The following is a 21545-nucleotide window of genomic DNA, read 5'->3' on the forward strand; positions in this document are numbered from 1 at the left end:
AATAAGACCTACTGTATCTTTTATACTCTTCATGTAGGACGGGGAAGGTCCACTAGAAGAGAGGGCTGGCTGCTCGTTGTAGTAGGTGTCATCTTCTCATCTCATTGTGGTGTGTGTGCATTCCTTAAGGCCACTTGAGCTTTTACTTTACGTATCAGTGTATGTCATATTGCATTAGAACAGTAACAAAATAGGTCATTATGGGAATGTTTTAAAATGAGATAGCATTTAAAATTTTGCATTTAAATTTAAATTTGTAGGGTGAAGATGTCAGCATGGGCATTTGGATGGCAGCCATAGGACCTAAAAGATATCAGGTAAGCAAGGCCCTGAGGGGCTGGCCACAGGGTCCTAAAGAGTTGTGGAAGCATTTTTGTCCATCAAATCTTGGGCAAAAACAATAAATTGAAGACGTAGCTTCATAGCTGATATAACTCACATGATTTACATATAATCCAGCTAGATTCTCATACAATTTTTTTTTTTTTTTTTTTTTTTGAGTTTAAGCCAAAAGGAAATGGGTTTCTTTGTTTTGGAAAAAGGAAATATTTTTGAATGGGAGTTCTCCTATCCACAAAGAAATCTGTAATATCTGATCAGCTGATCAGAAATTCTTTATATCCTTAAGACTTAAGAATCAGCTGGCTTAAGTTTCTAGCAGTGTGGTAGTCAAAGGGCTCGTTAGCCCTCTGACTGATAACAGTATTTTATCTGGTGTTTTATTTGTAAAACATTTTTAAAAATATACTGTGAGCTGATGTACTGCTGATGCAGGAAAAGAAACTGCAGAGATCAGAAATGGAAAATAGGAGCCTTGGGAGGAAAATAAACAGAAAGCTGGCCTTTGCCTCAGAGGTTTCTGTTGAATTCTGGATTCTTGCAGCTTCTACTTTGGCCATAGAAGGTGCAGGGGACAGAAGGAACGTGCAGTGGCTGCTTAGTAGGAACCCTGTAGAGTACTGGGGTACCGAGCAGTGTTCCTTCACTCCAAGGGTGAACAGAAATAAATCCAATCTACTTGGTCAGCTTTGATAGTCCTATTCCTGATAAAGGGATAAATTTAACATTGAGTATAACTTTCATTTTCTGTTTCTAGTGTCACTAGTCTTTGCCATTCTCATTCAGTATTTTATTTCTGCACTGTTACTCAGGGAGTTTGTTTCCTGATATGTTTATAGACTTCTTAAAAAAACTGACCTTGTTCTGAAACTGAGGTCTGTATTTAATACATTCCTACAGAGAAGACTGACATTTTTTCTGCCATGTACCTAAGTGCATTAATCACCTATGAGTACTTTAAATTTCTGGCTGGAGAGTTTAGGGGCTGCTCAGGATGTGACTTTAGCTGCAAACCCACGAAGTGCAGGCTGTGGTTCAGATGCCCAGGAAAGACCCTTCCCATCTTACTGAGTCAAGGATGAGTCAGATGAGCCTGACTTATTACCCTCACAACCCCCCACCCCCAGGTCTCACTCCTTGGGGGGTCTCAGCTCTTTTTGGGAGTCTCTGGTCAGTCTCCTGTCCTGGCTCCTGTCCCTGGCCTTTTAAAACTCAGCAGAAAGGATCACTGGCCAGAGCAAGTGAGGTCTCCTGCGTGCTGGACAATAGCGATGAGCAGCACAGGGTTTTGAGTTGGCGGCAGTAGCCGCTCAACAATCCAAGAGGAGACTGCTTTGCCAGAGGATGGTCAGCCGTGCTACAGGAGGGGGCAAGGTTTAAAAGTCTAGGATTAGTGGCCACTATCAACTTGGACTCTGAAAATTCCTGTTTACTAGTACTCTTTGCTCAGCAGCAGCGTCTATGCCTTTTAATCTCACGTAGATTGGCTGAGGGTCTGAGTTCTGTAAATTGGCAACTTCTTCCAGAAATTAATGTCCCCATGCAGTGACCATAAGCTAATATTGTAATAAAGGGTGATCTTTGGTTTAAAAAAAAAAAACCAACAGAACCTTCAAGGCACACACTTATTCTAGCACCTTCAACCCTCCAGTTTCTTCTCGTTTGCCACCAGTTCAGCATGCTTTGAAGACATTTATTACATCCAGCATTTTTGTGTCCTCTTATTAAAGGGGGTTCTCAGTATCTGTATTTTGCTATATTACTGGGAACAGAAGTCAGTTTGTGTAGGTAGGAAGGATTGAATTCTTCCTACTGAGGTGTCATCACCCTACACTTTACTCTTAGTTTTAGTTTCTTGTTTGTAAAGGGGAAATAATTCCTACCTCAGTTTTTGTGAAAATTAAGTATTATCTATTTACAAAGCACTTGTTCTCATCCCCAGGGTACTGTCTGACATCCCATCGAATGGTGGCTGTCCATACTGCTTTGTGGCTGCCTGTCCTCTTCTAGCAAATATAACACTCCAAACTGTCTTTTCATAGAAGTCCCTTTACTCATACTTAATGCCTACACTGCTGTTTGTCTTCACGGGACCAGGTCACCAGGGTGCATTGACTACTCTCTGCCCCACAGACCACCTTCACCCCGGAGTTGTCTATGAAACAACTTCAGTTTCATTGGAACATAAAAGCTGCCTATATGCATGTTTTCCAGGTCTCCTAGAGTGCCACAGCTCCAAAATCACCTTTTGCTTTTTTAACAGGATGGCCTGTGGCTATGTGAGAAGACTTGTGAGACGGGAATGCTGTCATCCCCGCAGTATTCTCCACAGGAACTAGCAGAGCTCTGGAAACTGAAGGAACTGTGTGATGATCCATGCCAGTGTGAAGCAAGAAGATAATGATTTTAATTCGCAGTGTTTAAGGATCAGGGTAGGTGTATGATAATCTGAGTGCAATTCTGAGGAAAGCCCGAGGTTTGGTGATAGAATAGATATGATCTATCAGGATAGTTCTGGGCTGGCACTTTCACCTGTAACCAGTGTGATATTTCCTAATGTTTGCACAAAGTTTCCTTTTTAAAAATCAACTAATTTATTTATATATTGGTACATGATTTGAACAATACCAAATTGTTTGTAAAAAGACAAAATATTTCTCTAGTTAGTAATTCAGTACCTATCACTTTTGGTTAAAAGTTGGCCTAGTTCAGAAGTCTTTAGTAACTGAGGGTTTGGATTTCAACTGGGACTGCAGACTAGATCTGTATAGCATAATTAGGATAATTAAGGGCCAAAAAGAACTCACAGAAATGCTGTGTGATTACGTATACCAAAGTTTGGGATTTCTGGAAATGTCAGATTTTATGGATCTCTGAATGATGTGGGCAACTTGAAAAAAAAAAAACCAATATAATTCTCAGTTCTGGACATTGATTCTAAAGTTTATCAAGTGGACTAATTAATGCCTGTTTACTTTTGCCATTTAACAGTAACCTTAAATGTGACTCCTATTCAAAATATGCTAAATTTAAGTAAAATTGAATACCTCTCAGGGTTTTAGTGCCACAGGGAAAGACATTCTAAATATTTGATACTTTGAAAGAATTTTGCTTTCTTCCAATCATTGCCTGCTATTTTCCTAATATAAGTGAATTTCAATCAGAGCTGATAGTCTTCTATAGAAGAATTATTTGCTCAGCTTAGGTGTAACTGTAGGGAAAAGCATGTATTTTTATAAGTACTCTTAAAAATAGTGCAACTGAGAAGAGCGCTCATAACACATGTTACACATAGATGTGCCTCCCTAGGTTTGAGGGACATTTCCCCAAATGACCAAATCATCTTAGTAACCTTTTAAACTAGGAGTAACAATAGTGAATTTCTTTAAAACTAGTTCTAGGAGAGAAATTAACTGTTCAGATTTTATTAGACTAGGTTCTATTTAATATTTAAATCTTCACATAATGAGTCACAAACTGTAAAAACACGAAGATCAGAAAATCAGTAGGTTCAAATAATTTATTATTGCTGTTATGTACAAGCCTAAAATGGTCTCTTCCCAATGAAAACTACAATCTTTGCTATCCATAGGGCAAGTTATAAAACCATTTATTTCTGATGAACCCAAATCATGATAGTCTTAGTTTCTGAATTTTATTAGTTGGCTGTTACCATCGCACTAATAGAGAGTCTCCATTTTCCACAGAATAAAACTGTAATGACTGTAGGTCATTTTCTAGTTCAATCTCTCTGCCCGGCATCTAAAATTAGAACAAAGAGCATGGGCGGTGATTAAGCCAGAGGTGACAAAGCTTGTTACAGGTTTCCCCCACAGTGGGAAGCAGAATGTTCTGTTTGGTATGATTTAGTACGTTATATTTTGGGTAGGGGAACATTTACCATTAATTAACATGGAAAAAATTTTGAGCATTCCCCAGCACCCCAAAATAACCTACTAAATGCATTCTTTCTAAGAGACAGGATTTCCTCAACATTATGCACATATACCCTCCCCACATACACACCTAACAGATGTATGGTCTCCATTTAGAATCTTTTCTATAGAGCCAGTCTGATGACATGTCATTCTGTGGGGAGCTAAGCTGGACTTCCTGTTCTGCTGGGCAACTTACTTTGAGACTCTCATAGGACAGCAGGAGTTCTGACACAGGAACTTTGAGAAGACGTGACAGCAATCCTTTCACCTTTTGAATTGTCATGAACTCTATCAAAGGGAAAAAAAAATCAGTTCTCTCAAATGAGTCATCTGTAAAACTAACTCATTTGACAAGACCACAATTGTGATGACAGCTGTCACTGTCCTTTCAGTTGACCCACGTAAATGACTAGGGCAAAGCTTATTTTTATCCACTACGTGATCCCACACTCATGCTTTCACACCATTTATCTGAGTCATTGGGAAGCTGTGAGAGAGGACTCCATGTTTGACCTAAGTGCCCTTGATTCTTCATACCATTTCAGTGGTATTTAATATTTCCCCCTTAATCTGAATAAACCAGAAAACATTCTCAGCAGAGGAATAAATCTCTGAACCACTGACTTTAAACCTTTGTGATTACTTACTTATGAGTTACTGAAAGAACACTGGAGTGGGGCACAGGCGCCCTGAGGATGTCACTTAATCTCTCTGGCCTTCCTTTCCTCCTCTGGAAAGTAAGGGGGAGACTGATGACCTACAAGGCCCCCTCCAGTGCTACCAGTCTGTAATTACAATGTGTGATTGTGTTCGGCACACACAGGTGACCACCAGGCATTGGGGATGTAATTAATGAGTAAATGCTTTGGTTTGTTCAGAAAACACTATGAACTTCTTTCCAAAGATGGGTTGTGATAAATATTGGATATTTTGATTATAATAGTTTCTTGAAGCTTTAGCTGGAGGTACAGCAATAGTATGGTGTTCCTACAAATATCACATGTATTCAGACAAATATTTTTCTATCAAAAATCATTTTTATAAAAGCATCTGTTTTTATGCAACTTGTGATAATAAATGTTATCTTTATTTTAGAATAAAAATGCTTTCCTTATTTGTGGGTTGAATACACTTAATGGACAGAAAAGACACATGGGTATTTTGACATTTAGAAAACGCAGAGATTAGTTCACTTTTTTGTCTCCCTATGACTGTCAGTTAATGGGTACACTTGCGTGCTTTTTTCTGTTTACATAGAGTGGTACATCTGTTCATGCTGGTTCCTCTTGACCTGTATTGTCCAATACAACAGCTACAGGTGGCTGCTGAGCAGCTGAAATGTAGTTAGTAGGAAGAGCTGCATTTATTTTATTTCAGTTTAATGGAATTAAATTCCCACCTGCAGCTAGTGGCAGATATATTGGACAACAGTTCAAGACCTACTTCATTAAATATGTAATATTGGGATGTACGGTTCTACTATTATCCATACAACTATTCCCTCACCAGTAAACATTTAGATTATTTTTACCACTATAATTGCTATCATGTAGAGTGCCTGGTCATAGCACAAATGTTACCTTTCAATGTTTTATACCAGTTACCATATGACTTCACAAAACAGGTATACTGACTGTTCATGGCAGCATTGAATATTTAATTTTTGGTAATCTGATTGTTAAAAAGTTGATGTAGTATGTTTTACATAGTAGACCACTTTTTAAAGGATATTTGTTACTAGTTAAATATTTATAGTATGTGATGTAGAATAATCTGCTAACTGCTGAGTTTAGACAATATAGGTCTCAGATTCTAAATAGTTTAAAGCAATAATTATTACTTAGGTTTTCTATGGATTCTAATCTCAGCTCGTTTCACCTGAAGAGTAATGAAAATCACAGTATGAACATGGTGTTCCAATGGGTATTAAATCTCAGAAGGGTCGAACACAAAGCCATCACCATCAGCTAAGACAGCATTCATGCACAGACCCAACCACAGTCCTTCCCAGTGGAAACCATGAAAAGAAAGGCTTAACAAAGGTTTAATGAGAACATTCTTGAGCAAATACTCCCTTATGGTAACATTCCCATGAATTGATTCCATGTATCTGGAGAGTAAAAGGGAAAATGCAAAGACACTCAAAGCTAGTTACTTAACAAAAGTGTTCTGGTCCTACCTCACTTGTCTGTCCCCATGAGTGTCTGTACTGACAGCATTTAAGTTTGAAGGGCCTAACATGAATTTTAATTCATCATTATGTAATACCAGCAAAATTACATATCACAGGGATAGAAATTAGATTGTTAGCAAGTAAATACGGAGTAATAATGGTAATTGGCATTAAATGATCATTATCAATCAGAAAGGTTCTTTAATTACAACCAAAGCCTTTCATAAGTAATACTATGAGAAAAGCTTATTTGATAAAAACTAACTTAACAATCAATGTGAACTCACTGACAAAAGTTTTACTATGTTCATTTAGGGTGATATTTCTCCAAATCTTCACTGGTCTATTATATTTTAATACTTAGTATGAATCAGATTTAGAAATTCACTGCATACTCAGAAATAAACTAATTTTTTCTTTTAAGAGAAAGGGTAAGGTGAATTACATTGATCTAATTTGTAGACACCAGAGTATTTTCCAAAAGGATGAATTCATTTCTAGTAGCACAGATATGTAAAGTTCTGAAGTAGTTTCTTCAAAGAAATTCATTTCAGTGTGTCCACAAAAAAAAAAAAAAAAAACGTCATTGCAAATTGTTTACCTGACTGGTAAGGTGTGTGAGTGTACTAAAAGTTACAAGTGTCCAAATAATTCACAGTGGAGTGCACTAGGATACACCTGCTGTTTGTATGAAGGGACGGTAAGACAGACCTGAAGCCCAGGGAAAAAGTTTCTCTGGAAGAAAAATCCCCAGAAAAATAACTTGAAAACAAAAGAACCATGGGAAAATCCTCTGAAGGCCAAGCCATTCAAGCCCTGAGGCTTTGGTTAAAAAGGTAATCATGCTCAAGGGCCTCCAATTTTGACAAAAGTGCTTTCTAGCAGATGTTATTGGAGACTTGAACTTTTGAGGTATGCAGGGTGACTGATTGTATTTTAGAATATAGAAGACTACAAAAAACTCTAAGCTTTAAAAGTCCACTTTCAGATATGAATGAACTATGCTAATACCAGCAAATTCATACCTAGGCCAGCAAGTTGGAAGTATAAGAAGGGAAAAGATAGACTCATTCTTCTTACCTGGCAGTTTTTTCTCTATGACTTTTTGATCAAGTTGATTAGGATATTTTATGTTCAGTGCTTAAAGGCGAAAAGAAAAAAGACTAATTGAGACCTACTGTAAATAAGGATTTAAATTATGCATGCAAGTTAAGAGGGACTGCCAAATGATACAGCTGTTCAGTGCAACTGGCTTAAATAAAATTCCTTCTATTAATAAGTAACTGGATTACCAACAACAAAAGTGGTTGGACCAACACTCCATCACCTTCTCTTTTCCCCTTAATAGCTCTTTCCTGACAATTTAGCTAGGTTTTCTAATGTAATAAAAGCCAAATTTTCAAACCATAATTCAGTTAACTAAAATACAGCCCACATTTATAGTACTATTAAATGAGCTTAAAACATAGGAATTAGTGGACTGTTCAATGTAAGAATTCAGGTAAGTTTGAAACGGTTTCATCCTTTTTTTAAAAAAAAATTGAAGTTCTCTTTGAGGATAAAAGAACCAATCCCTATTAGGTGATCACTGTTCGTTGCAGTACCTAAAGCTCAAATACAAATAAATAGTCTTCAAATTTGCAGTTCTTACTTAGTAGCTGGTTTCTGAGCAACAATGGTTGTTGTATTTTGAGTTCCCCATCTTCAGGTGCACCATACTCTGTTTAAGAAGGGAAAAAAGGGGGATGAACCAAAGGCAAAAAGAAAATGTGTGTCACCATATACCTTTTCAACATAAATCTAGCAGCACCCGATAATGCTGACTTATAGTCATTTACCTATTTATTTTCAGGTGGGATGAATAACAAAGGCTTCCAAACATGGGCCCCTCCATCACAGTGTATCATGCATCACTAATTATCACAGCCAGCCAGTGTACTGACCAAAACTAGCAAGATGAGGCTGTGTATTAAATACTTGAAACATTTACTCAAAGTTCTCCCTTTGGTAACAGCTCCCTTTCTTTCTGGGTCCTGAGAGCAACCTGGTACTATCTGAGACACGATTCACAGGACACCTTCACCAGGCTGCAGCCAGATGATGCAGTGCTAGACTGGGCACTCGGTACCAGCACTGCAAATCAGGTCCTGCCAGAAAAGCAGCCTTAATATAAGGATGTAAGGAAAACAGTACTCCTCCCACTCTGACTTCTGTTAGGCCAACCAGTGACAAAATTTCTATAAATACCCCCAAGCACCTATGCTTCTGCCTTCCAGCATTATTCCAGGGAAGGACTGAGCATTACCTTCAGGGCTGCTTTAGAATCTTCCCTTCCCATCCCCCAAGTGATTTAGAATTCACCCAAAGTGGCCAGGAAATTGGGCCAGCTAATGCAGTAATTTGAAAGCAGTTCCCACAGGCAGCTTTTCTTCCTCAAAGATAATGTTCCAGCCTGAAGCGTTTATGCAGTGAGCTGCTTGCATTAGGAAATATATGAAAAAAGAAAACACATGAAAGTGAAAATTTGAATAATAATGAAGTTAAAATAAAATGGAAAGTACATCAGGGACAAAGAGTCATGAAGTCACAGCTTCAAAGTCCGAGGAACCAGGCTGGAGAATATAAGGAAGCAACTTGCATACCAAGTGCCGAAACTCGTAGGTGTGCGGTATGTGGTGAGCCGCAGATGTGCTTTGGAGAGACTGCATTCATCTGAACTTTCATGGATGTCAGAATTACTTGGGGTGCTTTAAAAAATACCACTGTGTGGGCTGTACCTAAAAATGCTATTTTCAAAATTCCCGACATGGTAAGCAGTGCTGAGATCAACTGAACCTTTCTGAAAGTAGGAAACAGACCTACCTCCTGAAATCAAGTCTGGTGGAGCCATGTAAAGCAGACAAGAACTTCTGTCTTAGAGCTGCTGTCCCCTCCTGCAACAGAGCTCCCTACACACACCTCTCATGTGCCCTCCTGCTGAGATTCACTACTGATTATCTTCCACTTCCAACTTATTCCAGAAGCCCCAGAAAGTACCTCTATCTATTTATATGAGTACATAATGCCCCAAAGGAAGGGCAAAAGCAAAAAAATCAGGGCCTCCTTTAAGCCCCAAGGGAAAACTAGTGCAGCTGAAAGGCCGCCAACTCACAAGTACAGTATCACAAGTACAAGTACATACTGAGGCAGAGTAGCTGGTATCTAGGATGGGCTGCAAGAAATTCTTCATTTGGTTTGTTTTTGTCTGGATTCTGATGCCCACCAGCCTTTTTCCATTCATTTCCAAAAATTTTTCGGTAATCAAGCTCAGCTCCACGCCTTTCCTCTGGCAGAATCTATGTTGATTCAAAATAAAAACAAGTTATTCAGGCATTTTCATAACAAGTGTTTGTGTTTTGCACACTTTGCTCCTCCACTGTCTACCCACAGAGAATAATCCAATTGAAAGGGACAAGATACTGGCCGCCATGTGAGGTCAGCCTGTAGGCCCGTCCCGGAGGAGCTGACTGACTCCAAGGGAGCAGCACATGCATGCTGACGAGGCACTGCCTTAGAGAGAGAGACGCCTGGGAAGGCCAGGCTGCATACTCTTTGTGATTTTGTCCTTTCCTGCCTGTGTTCTCCCCACGAAAGAGGGAAAAGCACCCAGTGTTCCTCGCCCTACCTATAGTAATAAGTTGGGCAAGAGGGCAGCTGAAGGACACGGTTCTCCTGCACCGCCCTGAGGGCAGGACTACCTCCTGAGACTCGGGAGAGAACCACTGTCGCTGGAATGCACCAGGAAGATATTTCACCATTTGGAGGAAAATACTATCTGATACCTTTTATCATATTCAAATAATTTTTTTCACTTTTTTAATAATTTGCTTTCTAGTCCGAAAAACAGTCACAATATTAGCACTCACCTCACATTTGTTCAGAGTCTTCAGCTGACCGATTTTGGCAATAATGAACTGTCGCGTGGTCTCTGCTTCTTTGCTGTCTTCAGTCAGGGGGTTTCTCTTGCAGGACAAGGTATGCAGACTCTGTAACTTATCTAGTTCATTGATAAATGACCACTGAAACCCAATAAATGAAAATAAATACGTTTCAGGCTACTTTTTCAAGATTATTTAGCTAGCAGCAGGATACCCAAGTCCCTAGTTCCAACCTGACGCTGGGAATTTCATCAGGCACGAGCACATGCTAGGAAAACCACATATGAACTCTTATTCTCTAACAAGTAAAATGACAAGACAGTTTGCTTGAGTGCAAGTTAAATGAATTTTTTTTTAATATTTTGAGTTTTATATATGGAGTTTTACTCTGAAGAAGCATTTCTCTTTCAATTTAAAACACTTTTTAACAGAAGGAACCTATAAACTCCATGAGAGTGGAAACAAACTATAACGAAGTAGGCCCATAAGAAGCTCTTACTTGTGATATCTGATTGTCATTTACTACCAGGTATTGCAAGGAGGGAAACATTGATGTTTTGCACCCTAGAAGAAAAGAGAATTAAGTTACATTGTAGAAGTGAAAAAAATCAGCAAATTAGGAGTGGCCGGGGGAAATTTAATAATCATATATACCGATTCCAGCATCCGGAAAATGTATAGAAGAAATTCCAGTGTCAGAAATGATTAGTTGTTCTAATCTGAAATTTAAAATGCTGAATTTGAGTCCACAGAAAAGCACCAAGTGCTATAGGCTACCAACCAGACTAGAGAGTCATGCAGTTTTCTCTACACCCTAGGGATTCATTCCATGTGAAATGCTTCAAAACCATGAAGTTCAATTTAGGGCATGCAAAATGAGCTCTTCACACTGCATTCTAACGATTCTACAACTATCTAATGTTCCTGGGTGCCTACTGCTGTGCTAGGTGCTAAGTGGATCTCAAAAAGCAAAGTGGGGCCTCCTTGGTGGCGCAGGCAGTTGAGAGCAGCGCTGTGAAGCTGTCTGCAGCCTCTGCAGCGCCAGTTCGATCCCCACCAGCAGCAGACCTCTCCTGACTCACCCGCTGCTCCCCTCAGTAGTGTATTTCGTCAGTCTGCCTGTTCTGTTCCCCACTCTGTCTCTGGTGAATCCTCTCACCACCACCCCCCCCCCCCCGCACATCTGGCCTGTACCCCGGTTCTTATATAAATAAATCTTTAAAAAAAAAAAAAAAAGGCAAAGTGACATGGCATTGCATCCCAAAGTTTAATAAACAAGAACTTGCAAATTAGCACCAGAGCCAAAAATTAATTGTGCTTCAATTTTCTAGTATAGGTATTGATCAACTATACTGCATATGGTCACAAGTAAATTCTCTAAATAAATTCAAATAAAAGTGTTCGAAAGGGAATGACTCAACTAGAAAATTCCATCATCATCATTTCCATTGAGAAAGTACATACATATCACAAATGATCCATTCACTGAAAATTTACTAGGCACTACCATAAGCCAGTTAAGCAAATTACCTGGGCAGATAGGCTATTAGAAACAGTTGATTTTCATCAATAAACTGATTAGCAGAAAGGTCTAATAACTTGAGCGTCTGTAGAACATCAGTTGGCCTGTATGGAAAATAAAAAATTTTAATCTCTTTTCAAAGATGCAACTGAATTTAATCTGCTTTCAAAGATAAAACTTAAAATACCTGTACTTGGTGTTAAACTGGAGGCTGGGGGTGGCAGGTAAGTGGATATAACTATGCAAGGAGCAGCCAGAGGTCCCTATGGTGATGTAAAATGTTCTGTATCCCAAATGGGCCAATGTCAACACTGGCTGTGATGTTAGGCCATAGCTTTGCTTACCAGTGGGGGAAACTGGGTAATGGGTACAGGTGATCTCTGGGTATTATTTCTTATAACTGCATGTGAGTCTATAATTATCTCAAAATAAAAAGTTTAAAAAACCTGCATTTGCCTCTATAGTAAGTGAAATCACTGTATAGTCAAATACCATTAACTTGAATCCTTTTGGAATTTGTTGGAGTTTGTCCATGCTTAAGTTTATTTTATATGGTAACTTAGTGATGATAATAAAGGAAGGTGAGACAACATTTTTAATTTACTAAAGAATAACAAGCTTTTTTATATTTTCACTTTGGAACATCAACCAATGCTAATTAAAAATGCATTATTTAATTCTTGTAACATTCTACAGAACTTTCACTTAGAAACAAGTTAAATACATGTTTATGTAAAACTAATAAAATCCATGTCTTCAAAAAATATTTAACACAGGGTTTTTGCGCTGATGGATTTTTCCTCACTTAGAACCAATTAGTAAAGTTTTGGTTCCATTCTAACATGTGAGGGCAAGGAATGCATACTTTTCTAATTCTTATTTGCAAATTTTTCTAAAAATATTACATATAAAGGAAACTATTCAGAACAACTAAATGGTGACAAATGCATTTAAGTAAACCCTGTTACCTTTCATTTTGAGGGGCAGGAGAGAAGAGAGGAACTGAAAAACACTGGGAAATATCACAGGAAGCGAAAGAACATTTTTTGCTATTGTCAGTCTTTTTCTTCTAATTTTTAATCTTAATTGTTTGGGTTACATCCTTGTTACCTTTCTGAAATGCAAATACTGTTAGCCTCAAGGTACAGTTCCTCAAGGACTGGCCACCCTGCAGCGCACTGGAGCACCTAGGAGGAAAACTCAGTTCAGGGAAAAGCAGCTTTGTTGGTGGTTGCTTCTTGTGTGCTTATTACTATAACCTCCACATGAACTCAGTTTGGTTATTGTTTTAGAGATAAAGTGTCTCATAGACATTCCACTATGGGCTATATTTCAGGCTCTAGGAGTGCTGGTGGATGGGTGATAAAGAATGAAAGAGCCATGTTTGAATGATATAGGAGCATACATTTTTGGTACTTTGAACCAACCAAGGAAGGTTTCAATGCATCAAATTAAATATATCCTGTACTGTTACAAAGTGGAACTGGAGATGTTGATGTAGCAAATTCTTATGATTTGATACAGTTTACCCAAGGGGAGGAAATCAATGTTAAACACCTGTCCTCAATTCCCATATACTAATCAGGCAAAATTTCTCATGTCTACATTTTCTCACCTGAATTTACCATCTCTACCTCTTGAATTTCTACCTGCCCTCCTTATTCTGATGTTAGATCTAAAGAGATGTAACTCACAAGGAAGGAGCTGGAGGAAAGCAAGTATATTGCTGTGCCCACTAGGGCACAAGAGTGATCCTCTAGGGGCAGTGCCTTGGTAACACCGCACGAACAACTTTGCTGGGGATGTACTTACCTGCATGTGGTTTGAAAGTGGAATAGTCTGTGTGTGGGAAGTCAGTAAACTGACAGAAAACAGTAGCACAAGATATAAATTCCAAATGCTGCCGGATCAAGGAGTCTACTTTTGAACCCAGCTGTATACAATGAATAGTGGATTCTAAGAACTGAACTTCAAACAAGAAAAAGATGTGAAGGTCTTTCTGCTGCTTGACCTCTGCCCTACAGATACGTGTGGGAAAGTTGGTAGGTAAAAGCTCAACCAACAGCTAACTCTCCGGCTTATCTTAAAAGCACAGCACATATTAACTACATACCACTGTGGAGTGCCACTAGGAAGAAGACACCAGAACAAATCAGAATGAGTGGAGAGACAGAATATGGATTCTACTTAAATACAGTAATTTTGTAACTACTTTCTGTAAGGCAGTTTAAAGGATCCTATTAGTTGGATAACAGAATAATTAAAATGAAGCCACAGTTGTGCTTAAACTCCCTATTAAAGAATTTAAAATTGCTTATTACTGGGTAATAAACCAAAGAAATATGATTACCTCAGCCCATGTTATTCCTGTTCGGTTAAGGACTAAAACCTTCAGTGTAAGAAATGTTCCAGTTAGAGGTGGTGAACCAGAGGGAAATTGCAATTTATTTTCACTGTGTAGAAAAAGAAGATACAATGAGCTTGCTGCCATAGACTAGACCGACCAGAAGTCATTGAAAACAACAATTTGGAATTTAGTATGAGAAGTTTGACTTGTTTCAATCTTAAATTGAAATTATATAAAAATGTGTTTTGGGGGTGGCAGGGGAAATTCCCCCACCCTCTGGGGTTTTCTGGGGGAGCAATCAAAACAGCAAAACTGGTTAGCAATGGAAAAATCTAATAACGTATGGAGAAAATTACATGGTGGTAAATTCTAAGAATATGGAATGGATGGGGGATATTTATTCTGTGTTTAGAGATCTGAGGAATCAAAGGGGGATTGGAGGAATCTTCACATGACAGACAAGAAGGGGATTGCCTCATCCTTACTGAGAATAAAGATAAGATTCCTAGAAGACCTACTGATAAAGCTATATTTGGATAATACTTCCCCCCCACCCCAATATATATTCTAGGTCATAAAAAGGGAGTGGTAATTTCTTCTTTAATTAAGAAAAGAACAGAGGCTAGGGTGTAATTTCTTCAGTTAGGGAAGGACTCTAGCAAGGAGAAAAGTTCCTTAGCCTTCAGGGTGGACACTGCTCTCAACTCAAAACCTCCTCGGGCTCAGATGGCCTCCATTGGCCTCCAGTTCCAAGAAGCCTACTTGTCAAGGTGACAAGAAGCCTACTCTACACACACTGAGAAAAGCCTATCTGACCCTTTTGGGTAGACTAACCCCACACAAACAGAGTCAAGGCTATCTAATTTTTTTTTTAATTTTTTTTTAAGAGGCATGTATTTTTATTTATTTATGATTTTTATTTGTTTGTTTTTTGTTTATACAAGCACTGGGTACAGTCAGAAGCGCGGGAGGGTGAGAGAATTCACCAGAGCCAGAGCGGGGAGCAGAGCAGGCAGAAGGACCAAAGTACACTGCTGAGGGGAGCAGCGGGCGGCAGGAGAGGTCTGTGCGCCATGTGGGACCCTCCTCCGGTGGCCAGGGAGCAGCCGGGGATCGAACCGGCGCTGCAGAGGCCGCGGGCAGCTTCTCAACTCAGCGCTCAACCGCTGCGCCACTGGGGAGGCCCAAGGCTATCTAATTTTTAATACACAACATACATTTCTTGATATCTGACAAGCAAACATGTTTTCACAGGGTTATGCAGCTGGGTGAAACATGGCTTAGGCATTTGTAAAGTAACCTTCCAGCTTCATCAGAAGCAAACTTTGAAAGCAGCCAAATTAAGTCCTGCTCTAAAAGTCTGAAATGATAGTCATGGGTTAGAATTTTCCTTCTCCAAACAGAGTCCTTTTGCTATTAGGATGCACAAAATAAGTTACTGCCCTTTCAATTCTCTATCAAGAACCTAATCTCAGAAATACTCACTTGAAATAAATCATTTTTATTAAAGACGATACCATAAATAAGACATTATCAAAAGAAATAGAAGACAACACAAGGAAATAGATATTCCATGTTCATGGATGAGAAGAATTAACATTATTAAAATGTCTATCTTAAGTAATATAGAGATTCAATGCAATCCCTATCAAAGTTTAATGGAATTCTTCAAAGAAATAAAGCAAGTATTACTGCAACTTATGTGGAACCACAAAAGACCCTGAATAGCCAAAGCAATTTTGACAAAAAAAAGAGGAATAGAGAATCATTTCCCAGATTTCAAGCCATCCTACAAGGTTATAGTAATCAAAACAGTATGGCATTGGAATAAAAATAATACACACAGACCAATGGAAGAGAATTGAGAGGCCAGAAATAAATCCACACTTATTTAGATAGTTAATCTATGATAAAGGAACAAAGAATATACGTTGGAGAAAGGAAATCCTCTTCAACAAATGATGCTGGGAAAACTGGACAGCCACGTGTAGAAAGTGAAATTAGATCACTCTCTCACAGCACACACAAAAATTAACTCAAAGTGGATTAAAGACTTGAATGTAAGACTAGATACCATAAAATCTACAGAAGAAAATATAAGCAAAAATGAGTCATTGGGGACCGAACTCAAATGGCAGAAAACAAAAGCAATATAGATAAATGGGACTTTATTAAACTGAAAGGCTTCTGCACAGCAAAAGAAACTCATTTAAACACAACCTACAGAGGTTAAGTTTTAGGGCTATCAGCGCTATGGCCTGAGTTTGATCCCCAGCCAGGAAGCTAATTCACATATGGCACACCAGAACTGTCTTAAAATAAGTTGGTAGTTCCAATCACCATATTAAAAACAAGCCAAAAAAAAAAAAAACCGTACAGAATGGGAGAAAATATATGCACACTATATGCACAACATGGGGCTAATATCCAAGATCCACAAAGAACTCATAGAATTCAATTTAAAAAAATGGACAGAACTAAACTGACACTTCTCCAAAGTAGACACAGATGGACAAAGAGCACATGAAAAAATGTTCAACATCACTTATCAATGAAATCAAATCAAAACCACAGTGAGATACCACCTCATTCCAGTAAGAATGGCTCATAACAAGAATCCTAAAAAACAACAAATGTTGGTGCCGATGTAGAGAAAAAAGAACCTTCATACACTGTTGGTGGGAATGTGCACTAGTCCACTCACAATGGAAACAGCATGGAGGTGCTTCAAAATATTAAAAATAGACATACCAGGCCTCCCTGGCGGCGCAAGGGGTTAAGCACCACACTATGAAGCAATCCGCAGCCTCTGCAGCAAGAGTTTGATCCCTGGGCGGCCAGAGAGAAACCCACATGGCAAAGCAGACCTGTCTCGCCCGCTGCTCCCCTCAGCAGTGTATTTTGGTCCGTCTGCCTGTTCTGCTCCCCGCTTTGTCTCTGGTGAATCCTCTCATCACCACCCCCCACATCTCTGGCCTGTACCCCAGCTCTTGTATGCATAAATAAATATTTTTTTAAAAAAAGAAATATAACTGCAGAAATGAGGCTACCTGAGGAGGAGGAGATGGGAACAAAGGAGGGAAGGCAGCCAAGGCCTGGGGTGAGGGACTACGGGCACTCTAGTGATGAGTGTTATATGGCAGCACATCTGAGGAGGTACAAACCTAGTCCTTTAAATCATATTATAAACATTTTATAAACAAATAATACATAAATATGCATAAACTATATGGAAACCTGGGTCAAGTATGAAAGTAGGAGCCTGCCTGAACTCTGAAAAGATACATTTTTTTTTTAAAGATTTATTTATTTATTTATACAAGCACTGGGTACAGTGAGAAGCGCAGGAGGGTGAGAGAATTCACCAGAGCCAGAGCGGGGAACAGAACAGGCAGACTGAGGAAATACACTGCTGAGGGGAGCAGCAGGCGCAACAGGAGAGGTCTGCGTGCCATGTGCGACCCTCGCTGGTGGCCGGGGATCAAACTGGTGCTGCAGAGGCTGCAGGCAGCTTCGCAGCCCAGCGCTCTATAGCTGCGCCACCAGGGGAGGCCCTCTAGAAAGATACATTCTGAGATTAAACTTAATCTAGCATTTGAGACAGCCTAGGAAACTGGCATTTGTAAAACACATAGGTTAGTGGAAAGAGCTTTTTAGAACTGAGTTAAACAATATTGCAATGATGACAGTCATTCCTAAAGAAATTAAATACTTCAGAATAAATGCCTTTTTAATAAAAATTAGTAATATTTTAATATTACCACTCCCACTCCCCAATAAAACATCCACTCCCCCAAGAGGGTCCATCTGTCATGGCCAGAAATATGAAGATCTTACAAGAAATATGAAGATCTTTCAGCTCAATATGCCAACGTGTCCCAACCCCACCCCACCCCACCCAATCCAAAATAAAATACATTCCCTAGTAAGGAATCACCTCATGTTACCATTTGAAAACCTTTAATAATCAACAAATATTAACAGTAAGTTAAATTTGACTTAAGTTTAGATAAAGTGAACTAAGCCATCTGTCCCACTTCATTCCCACAGAGACGCTGCGAGGGAGCCAAGAGAGATCAGGAATTTTATATGACGTGACAATTAGGCAATCAAGGATTCATACCTGAGATTAAGAGTTTCCAGGTGTTTGAGCTGATCAGCAATATGTATCACTTCATCCCATGATGACAACAGGTTTTTGGACAAATTTAGCTCTCTAATATCTAAAAGCACAGGTTAAGAAACAGTAATATAGAAACATCCATGAAAGACATAACTGTATTTACCTCTTAATTCTGGAGCATGGAATCTTTAACTTTCCTTATCCTCTCTATTCTGCTTGAAATACTCCTCATGAGCACATATTCCTTTCATCTTTCAAAATCATTCACTGTTCATTCAGAAACTAAAAATTCATTATATATGCTGCAGACTTGAGACAAACATCTAAATCAAATGAGTAAGAACCAAATGCCAGAGTAAATCATTCCAGTGTTATCCAACAAAAAAGACAGAATGAGGGGAAAAAAAACAGGGATGATAATTTCAGTTCATTAAGCACCTAATGTGTGCCCACAGGTCTTATCCTTTATGCTGTTAAGCGGATGCAGCCTCACAGCAAGCATTCTCTTCTGTGCCGCACCACTACACTCGGCACCACAGATACCCCCAAATGTTGGTTTCACCTCCAGGGAAATAGGGGTTGCCTTGAACAAATGTTCAAAGTCTTAAGAAGATTTGGGAATTAAAGGGTCTCCGGCAGAGAGAATACTGTTAATATGACACCCACTATCCCCTGTACAGGAATTCAGATAAAGGTAAACCCGTGGGACAAAAACTAAAAGACACCTGAGCTGAATGATGCAGGAGAGTAAAGGCAGTACCATCAAGACGGACAAAGCTGGGCCTCCCTGGTGGCGCAGGGGTTAAAGTCTCAGCGTTCCTAAGCTATTGCCAGTCACTGCAGCATGAGATCCGTCCCTGCCCAGGGAGCTAACCCACATGGCACAGCAGACCTCTCCTGTCTCGCCTGCTGTTCCCCTCAGCAGTGTATTTCGGTACATCCACCTGTTCTGCTCCCCACTCTGTCTCTGGGTGAGTCGTCTCATACCCCACACCTCTGGTCTGCACCCCAGTTCTTATATGTATGTATGTGTGTATGTATAAATAAATAAACAAATAAATAAATAGAAGGACAAAGCATTTAGCAAAATCCACAGGGGGAGAGATGAACAAGAAACTTGAACAGAACAGGATCAGCTATAGGAGAATCTTGCACACTAAAATAAATATATTTGGAAATTATCCAGTTCATTGATCTTCATGTAATTATTAGGGGCCAGGAGTATACCAGAAAACACAACAGTCTCAGTGAGGGAGATGATCAATAAGCATGCACATCTTTCAGTGCGGTGGAGCCATACATAGGTTCAGGTAATAGAGCAAGGCATGCGGAAGAGGGGGTGCGACAGTAACTTATACATGGTGGTCATGGAAAACTATCTTCTCTATTAAGGAGACAAGTGAGCAGAAAACTAAAAGGAAATGGGAAATTGCCCTCTTGGAGAATATCCACGCAAAGACAATGATACCAGGAAGGCCCTGAGATAAGAACCCACTGGCCTGTGAAAGGGACAGCAAGCTTCAGTGCCTAGAGCAAAGGGGGTGGAAGTACCAGAAATGAGGTCAAAAGGCTAGGTCAGATCATGCAGGTGCCACAAAGTTTTACTAATCTCTGCCTGAAATGGGAGCTACTGGGTAGTTTGGAGTCAAGGAGGGTGATCGGGCCCAGATCTTTAAAAGCTGCTGTGTTAAGCAACATGGCAGGGAAATAAAGAGCAGGAAAAGCAGTCAGGAGGTTGCTGCAACATCTAGTCTGAACCCAGAATGAAGCTCTACAGGAGGTGAGAAGTGTCAGATTTGAAGGATTTAGATGAGAAATGGGAGGAAAAAACAGAGTCAAGGATGCCTGTGACAGTGTGACTGCCACTAACCGAGACTGAACTATGAGAGTGACATTAAAGTCCTAAATGTGTTAAATGTGAGATGACTGTTATGTTATCCAGAGATATTAAATAAACAGATAGAGACAAGGTGGAAGGGGGTGGCCTGGTCCCCAGACTTCAGTGCAAGAGTACCAGCACCTGCAGGAGGTTAACCCTGGATAAAGCATTCTTGGGGTTATGTGTGTGGACATAGAAGCCACAGGCACAGAGGTCTGGGATTCTCCCAACAGTGTGCAAAAGACTTGAGAAGTAGTGTGAGAAAAAGAGAAGCAAAAGTCCCCATGCATCGCACTAGGTGCTGTATTTTCCTCTTTCAAGGAAACAAAAAACAAGCTTGTGCAAATTAACAAGTACAAATTTAAACCCACATCTGCTTCAACCCAAAGCCCATTTTCTTACACCCCATCATGCAATAAGTAGTCTGCACGTATAGATGAAACAGAGAAAGTAGCTTTTTTAAAAAAAAACAGTGGCAGTGAGCCACAGGTTGAAAAGGTAGTGATTTTAGGCAGATACCAGTTAGGAAGCTCTATAAGATCAGGATGAGGGAATGAAGGCAAATGGAAATGGGGGAGGGGAGAATCTGAAATTGCAAACAAACCACAGGCTCCTTCATCTTCTGGGGGTAAGACTGGTTTTTCAGTGGTTACATATAAGGTGGGACTATAAAGATCTACATAATATCTTTCAAGTGTGTCAGTTCTCCACAGGCTTAGAATATTTTATTCTCTGGCTCTTTAAAGAGACGCTTGCCAACTCCTGGCCTTAAGGGGACTTTAGAAAAAAAATGAGCACAAGTAGTGATTGGAAAATAATGTCAAGAATACTGGCGACCGAATAATTTTCCCGTATGATGATCAACTTCAAGCTCACAGGTCTCACTACCAGCAATAAAGTTCAATGGTGGAAATAGAGAAAAGCTTGACTTTTGGCTACAACAGTCTGAGCTTCTGCCTTAAGCAGCGTAACAGTGGTGTCATATCCAACAAAAAGGCAAAAAGTAACAAGCACAGGCCCACCAGAATATCAGACAGGACAAATATTCTCTATCCACGCAGGCCCCTTCTCCACTGACTTGGCCACACTCCTGCACAATCACTCCCAGAGTGTTATTAGAGAGACCACAAGAGCAGTGGGGTTTCATATGGACATGAGCTCTTTCTCCATCTCCTCCTTTGTCACCGGCACACAGGCCCCATTTTCTACTCCCTGTGTTCCCCACAGCCGCAGGTATATCTAGTATGTACTAGACGCTGAGCTCCTGCAATTGCTGAGCTGAGCGCCACCTCTCATTTCCATGAGCC

At 39.7% G+C, this 21545-nt stretch overlaps 2 protein-coding genes across 5 annotated transcripts in view; one reads left to right on the plus strand and one right to left on the minus strand.

The window, feature by feature from the left end:
• Window positions 1-5448, plus strand: part of B3GALNT2 (beta-1,3-N-acetylgalactosaminyltransferase 2) — a 48915-nt gene extending 43467 nt beyond the window's left edge. The window contains exons 11-13 of one of the 2 annotated variants that reach the window (XM_037510391.2): window positions 261-317; window positions 2603-2771; window positions 4392-5445. In XM_037510391.2, coding sequence (XP_037366288.1) covers window positions 261-317; window positions 2603-2740 — 195 coding nt within the window. In that variant the 3' untranslated portion in view covers window positions 2741-2771; window positions 4392-5445. Of the gene's footprint in view, window positions 1-260; window positions 318-2602 lie in introns of both variants that reach the window. The other variant, XM_037510390.2, reaches the window with a different exon arrangement.
• The window catches only part of TBCE (tubulin folding cofactor E), a 64257-nt gene continuing 46464 nt past the window's right edge, over window positions 3753-21545 (minus strand). For 2 of the 3 annotated variants that reach the window (XM_037510387.2, XM_054694981.1), the window contains exons 6-16: window positions 18360-18459; window positions 14240-14342; window positions 13000-13076; window positions 11898-11993; window positions 11022-11086; window positions 10867-10931; window positions 10356-10508; window positions 9632-9785; window positions 8102-8170; window positions 7531-7590; window positions 4118-4565 (exon numbers count right to left, since the gene is read on the minus strand). In XM_037510387.2, coding sequence (XP_037366284.1) covers window positions 4366-4565; window positions 7531-7590; window positions 8102-8170; window positions 9632-9785; window positions 10356-10508; window positions 10867-10931; window positions 11022-11086; window positions 11898-11993; window positions 13000-13076; window positions 14240-14342; window positions 18360-18459 — 1142 coding nt within the window. In that variant the 3' untranslated portion in view covers window positions 4118-4365. The other variant, XM_037510389.2, reaches the window with a different exon arrangement.

This window comes from Talpa occidentalis, unplaced genomic scaffold (assembly GCF_014898055.3).
Source record: "Talpa occidentalis isolate TD23 unplaced genomic scaffold, MPIMG_talOcc4v2.1 talOcc4.14, whole genome shotgun sequence".
In the NCBI taxonomy this organism is placed as follows: domain Eukaryota; kingdom Metazoa; phylum Chordata; class Mammalia; order Eulipotyphla; family Talpidae; genus Talpa; species Talpa occidentalis.